Below are 6,213 nucleotides of genomic sequence, written 5' to 3'. Positions count from 1 at the left end.
ACTGCCCCATGTTGTGCGGGACAGAAGTTTTAGAACGTTCATTGTCTTCAGGCATTTTGCCCTCAGATATTTAATATGAGGAATAAATGTAAGCTTGGAATCTAAAATGATTCCTAAAAACTTATGCTCGCTGCTCAAAGACAGCGCATCTCCTTTGATTTGTATACTTGGGACAGGCGTTACGCCTCTCTTGTTTGTAAAGAGTATGCAAGTGCTTTTCTGAGCGTTAACATTAAAACCATTCTCCTCCGCCCATTTGGACAATCTGTTAATTCCCAGCTGTACCTGTCGTTCGAAGATGGCAATATTACATGACTTAAAGGCTATCTGCACATCATCGACATAAACCGAATAAAACATTGTGCGTGGGATGACTGTATACGCAGGGAATTCATTTTTACAATAAATAGTGTGCAGCTAAGCACACCGCCCTGCGGCACACCAGTTTCTTGTGTGAATGACCCAGACAAAGCTCTGACCACCCTTACGCGAAATGTGCGATTAGTGAGGTAACTTTCGATTGTGTTGAGCATATTGCCACGAACACCCATTGCGGAAAGATCTCGGAGAATTCCAAAGCGCCATGTGGTGTCGTAAGCTTTCTCTAGGTCTAGAAATACAGACAGACAGAACTGCTTATGTATGTGTAGCATAGCCACGGCACGCGGGCCGGAGCAGTTACGAGGCACAGCCAGCTCGAACATACAAAGCGTTTATTTGGGGGCGTAGGTTTGCTTTTATCCCCGAAGTGGGAGAGGATGTGGAAGCGAGGAGAAGAAAATGACACGTACTGCGCATGCGCAGAACTCGGTATGACGCAGACACAACACTGCCCTCTCCTCAAAAATGGAACCGCTGCACTGGCTTGCGCTGCCTTGTTGACCGACGCAGGACTTGCTGCGAATCTTCGGCCGGACCTGCGGTAGTGTTGCTTTCCGGAGTTTGGGCAGTAGCTGAAGTACTATCCGGGGCGGCCGCTTCCAAGGGAGTGGTTCCATTGCCGGCCGCGCTTGGACCTGGCGTCTGGTTGGTCCCTGGACCACCAGCAGCCGTATCGTTGACCGGATACCTTGGTGATGAATCCGAGCGGCGGCGTACTTGGTCGACGTGCCGTTTGACGATGGCATTGGGAGTCTCTACGGTTACCATCCGTGCTCCTGTCGCCGATTTGACCCGACCAGGGATCCACTTCTCCCCCTGTCCGTAATTGCGGACGTACACACTGCTGTCTGGCGGCAGTGTCCAGTCGTCGCTCTCGTCATTTGGACCTGTAATATTCACAGGGAAGCAGGTGTCTAGACGCGATCTTATTTGATACCCGAGGAGCATTTCTGAAGGCGATTTACCAGTCTTAAGAGGCGTTCTTCTATAGTTGAACAGTAGCCGTACCAATTTCTCGTCAAGATCGGCTCCCGTTATTTTCCGAATGCCCTCCTTTATCGTTCGCACCGCTCTTTCAGCAGCTCCGTTTGACTGTGGATGAAAGGGTGCCGTGCACAGATGCGTAATGTTGTTTTTGGCTGCAAATGTGGCAAATTCCTTACTCGTGAACTGTGTGCCATTGTCTGAGACTATTGTACGTGGCACACCAAAGCGGGCAAATATACTCCTCAGAGCCCTTATTGTACTTTCCACATTTGCATGCTTCATAGGAAACGCTTCGATCCATTTGGAGTGCGCGTCCACTACCACTAGCACCATCTTCCCGGCTACCGGTCCTGCGAAATCAATATGTATCCGCGACCAGTTTTCTTGCGTCTTCGGCCAGTTTACGGGAGGTGCAGCCGGTGGCATAGGCAAACTTGCTATGCAAATTTCACAATTAGCCGCGCGCTGCTCTATGTCGCGGTCAAGCCCTGGCCACCAAAATAGTGAGCGTGCCACGGCTTTCATAGCCGATGATCCTTGGTGGGTTTCGTGAAGCAGTTGCAGGAAACGCTCTCGGGCATCACTTGGTATGACGACGCGATTACCCCAGTATACGAGGTCGTGGGCCAGGGACAATTCTAGCCTACGTTCATAATAAGGTGCCAAATCTGGCTGTACGTTTGTCTTGCTTGGTGGCCAACCATGCAACACGTAATGTTGCACCTTACGCAATGTCGAGTCTACGGCTGTTAAGTCCTTCAGTTCACGCGTTGAGACCACACCTTCATCTAGGATTTCTAGTGCGAGGACATATTCCAGGGGCTCACCTTCCCCTCCATCTCCGGTCGCCTGCTGTGGTAGTCTGCTGAGAGCATCCGAGTTGAGCAGTTGTTTCCCGGGAACGTACTGAAGTTTGTATTTGTAGCCTCCGAGGTACAGCGCCCAGCGTTGAATTCGCGCAGCCGCCATGGTCGGTGTCTGGCGGTCAGGTCTGAGCAGGCCCACGAGTGGTTGATGATCCGTGACCAACGTAAATTCACGACCTAGAAGATAGTCCCGAAATTTTGTTACACCGAGGATCAGTGCCAACGCTTCACGTTCTAACTGGGAGTAGTTCCGCTCTACTTGGGTCAGTGTCCTTGAGCGAAAACCGATAGGTCTGTCTACGTTGTTGATACAGTGAAACAGAACTGCCCCGACCCCGAGCGACGATGCAACGCACTCTAGTTTGAGTTCCTTTGTGGGGTCAAAATGCACAAGAATTTGGGCATTTTTCAGACGTTCTTTTGCTTCGTCGAAAGCAGCCTCTTGCGGTGCTTTCCATTGCCACCGCGCGTTCTTTTCCAATAGCTGATACAGTGGTGCTAGGTGCGTTGACATGTTTGGCAAAAATTTTGCATAGAACGTCAACATTCCGATAAATGACCGCAGTTCTGTCACATTCCGCGGATAAGGTGTGCGCATGATAGCTTCCACGTTCTTTTCTATTGGATGGAGGCCCTCGCTGTCAATGCGATGTCCGAGATACACGACTTCCGATTGCCTAAATTTGCATTTGTCATATCGTAACTTAACGCCATGCTCTCGAAAACGCTCTAAGACAGTTTTCAATCGCTTTCCGTTATCGCACTCCTTCTCCGACACGATTACGTCATCAAGGTAGGCTTGAACACCGGGTAAATCACTGATAATCGCGTCAATTTTTCTCTGGAAAATCGACGGTGCCGACGATATTCCGAATGGAAGACGATTATAGCAAAATAACCCTTTATGCGTATTGATTACGCAAAGTTTGCGAGCGGCTTCATCTAGAGGCACCTGGCTATAAGCGTCTCGCAAGTCAAGGGTACTGAAGCATTCACCGCCGCTTAAAGCTGCGAACATATCCTCGATTACGGGAATCGGATACTGTTCGACTGCGCATGCAGGGTTCAATGTAACTTTAAAATCGCCACAAATGCGTACAGAGCCATCTTTTTTTAGCACCGGCACTATGGGCGTTGCCCAATCCGAGTGACTGACTGGCGATAAAACACCTAGGGAAACAAGTCGGTCCAGCTATAAAGATACCTTATCGCGTAGAGCATAAGGAAGGGATCTCGCCTTACAAAACTTCGGTATTGCTCCATCTTTGAGGTGCAGGCTTGCGGGAGGACCCTTCATTAGGCCGAGCTCTGTAGTGAAAATGTCTTGGTAGTCCGTGAAAATGGCCTTAACCTTGCAAGGGTCCATTTCGCTTGTCTTCGTGGCTCCGCAAACCGGAGTCACATGTAGCACCGGAGCGCCAGCTTTGTCTAGAAGCGTCAGCAGGTCCCTTCCGCATAAGCTTGGGCCTTCGCAGTCGAGCACTGTGAGGGAACAGTCCACGAGCACGTCTTTGAAGCCCACACGTAGTGTCAGGTCGCCCAACACCGGTAACGGCCCTGCGTAGCAAGACAACTTGACGCGTGACGGCTTTAGGGTAGGCCAATGGTTCCGATGCCTCATGTACAGCTCCCGAGAAATGACACACACTGGGGACCCGGTGTCGACTTCCATGGCGACTTGCACCCCGCCCCATATAAATGAGCGGCGGATTGGTGGCTCGAGAAAATTTTTTCGCTCCGACACCAAATTCCAAAGGTTGACTTCGTCACTGCTATCGTCCCTTGGGGTGTTTTCCGTTATAGCCAATGTATTAGCGTACATTGCTCTGGCAGGTAACTTCCCGCGGTTAGAGCGGCTTTGACATTTCTTAGCAATGTGTCCCCGCCGGCCACAACGATAGCAACGCGCATTTGCCCATCCGCAACAGACATCATCGAGTTTTGAGCTGCCACACCTTCCGCATTCCAGATGCTCTTCGGCATTTCTGTTTCCTCTTGGCGGTGCTTTTTGAGCCGCCTGCAATTTCAACAGAGCTTTTGGCTCGGACGACATTTTCATAGCGTCATTCTCGGCAGCTTCAGCTGAAATTGCCAGCGCTTCGGCCTCAGCTAGCGTTAGGTCGGCCTTTGCTAGTAGTTGCTTCTGCAGAGCTGTTGACCGAACACCGCACACAATACGATCCCTGAGCATCCGATCCAGGGCGTTGCCAAAATTACAGTTATCGGCTATGCGACGTATTTCCACCAGAAACTTCGTGACAGCTTCCCCTTCCATCTGGCAGCGGTTAAAAAACTTCAAGCTCTCCGTTATTTCATGTCGCTTGGGATCATAGTACTCATTTAGGACCTCGACAACTTGCTCGAAGCTCAAAGCGTTTGGAGCTCGCGGTGCGACTTTCCCGGCTTGTACTTGCACGGTTTGCGTGCTCAATGCTGCCACGAGCATTGCTCTCTTTCTGGCCGAATCGGTGATCTCATTAGCTTCAAAGTAGGCATCTGCCTTAATGAGATACGGCTTCCACTTATCTGTGTCTTCGTTGAATGCAGGGAGCATCTGGTGAGCCATGCTTGTAATCGGCGAGGCTGCCTTCGCGGCTGTAGAATCCGGGTCTCCTTTCACCGAGTGGGTGGTATCCTGGCTCGTCGCCTCTGTAGCATAGCCACGGCACGCGGGCCGGAGCAGTTACGAGGCACAGCCAGCTCGAACATACAAAGCGTTTATTTGGGGGCGTAGGTTTGCTTTTATCCCCGAAGTGGGAGAGGATGTGGAAGCGAGGAGAAGAAAATGACACGTACTGCGCATGCGCAGAACTCGGTATGACGCAGACACAACAGTATGAAAGCATCTCTAATATATGCCTCAATCCGGACAAGGTGGTCTGTAGTAGACATACCTTCTCGAAAACCACACTGGAAGGTGTCCAAAATTTTGTTATTTTCTAGGAAGCATATTAGGCGCCGGTTTATCATTTTTTCATACAGCTTGCACAGGCAGCTTGTTAGAGCTATTGGCCTGTAGCTGCTGGCCAAGGACGGGTCTTTGCCTTGTTTAAGTATGGGGATGATTATGGCTTCCTTCCATGAAGACGGAATACAGCCAGCCGCCCACATGGCATTAAAAAGAGACAAGAGTGTTTTCAGTGTTTCGGGGTGTAAGTACCTAATCATTTCGTACATGATACGATCCTCACCTGGCGCTGAGTTGTTGCAACAAGCGAGAGATGCTTGAAGCTCAGCTAAAGTAAATGGAGAATTGTAGGCCTCACTCGATGAGCCTTTGCGATTTAGGGGCCGCCGCTCTTCGCGTTCTTTGATTCTCAGGAATGTTTCGGTATAGTGCGATGCACTTGACACATATTCAAAATGTTCGCCTAGACAATCCGCCTGATCTTCAAGGCTATCACCTTGTGTACTTACTAAGGGTAGGGGATGCGACTCCCGACCTGTTAGTTTATTTACCCGATTCCAGACTTTTCTTTCATCGGTGTACGAATTTATACTGGTGATGTACCTATCCCAACTTTCCCTCTCTGCACTTCGACGTGTTCTCCTACCTTGTGATTTTATCTGTTTGAAATTAATGAGGTTTTCAGCAGTTGGAGAAATGCGAAGCAATCTCCAAGCTTTGTTTTGATTTTTGCGCGCTTTCCGACATTCGTCGTTCCACCATGGGATGCGACGCTTATTAGCTAATCCGCTAGTTTGCCTAATACATTTAGCTGCAGCGCTAATAATGAAAGCTGTTAGGTATGCAACAGCGTCTTCTACATTAAAAACAGCAATTTCATCTCCGCCTAAATACGTAAGCTCTCGGAACATTTCCCAGTCGGCCGAGTCCATGTTCCATCGAGGAAAATGTGGCAAGCATGTATCTTGTTTTGTTAAGTTTAGCATAACTGGGAAATGGTCGCTCCCAAACGGGTTCCTGAGAACAGACCACTCCAGATACGGAATTAGAGTACTCGATACTATACTTAAA

The 6,213-nt window shown here is 49.6% G+C and overlaps 1 protein-coding gene across 1 annotated transcript; it reads right to left on the bottom strand.

Annotated features, from left to right (window-relative positions):
- Positions 1–645: 645 nt before the first annotated feature.
- LOC119431667 (uncharacterized) lies at positions 646–3,599 on the bottom strand. Its single transcript, XM_049657316.1, has 3 exons — positions 3,477–3,599; positions 2,196–2,411; positions 646–1,268 (listed from the first exon to the last, which is right to left on the bottom strand). Exons 1-3 carry the CDS (start codon positions 3,529–3,531, stop codon positions 841–843), a joined length of 699 nt encoding a protein of 232 aa, XP_049513273.1. The 5' UTR covers positions 3,532–3,599; the 3' UTR covers positions 646–840.
- Between the last annotated feature and the right edge of the window lie 2,614 nt (positions 3,600–6,213).

The sequence above is a fragment of the Dermacentor silvarum genome, chromosome 10 (genome assembly GCF_013339745.2).
Source record: "Dermacentor silvarum isolate Dsil-2018 chromosome 10, BIME_Dsil_1.4, whole genome shotgun sequence".
NCBI lineage: Eukaryota > Metazoa > Arthropoda > Arachnida > Ixodida > Ixodidae > Dermacentor > Dermacentor silvarum.
This window is presented reverse-complemented; position numbering and strand designations above follow the sequence as displayed.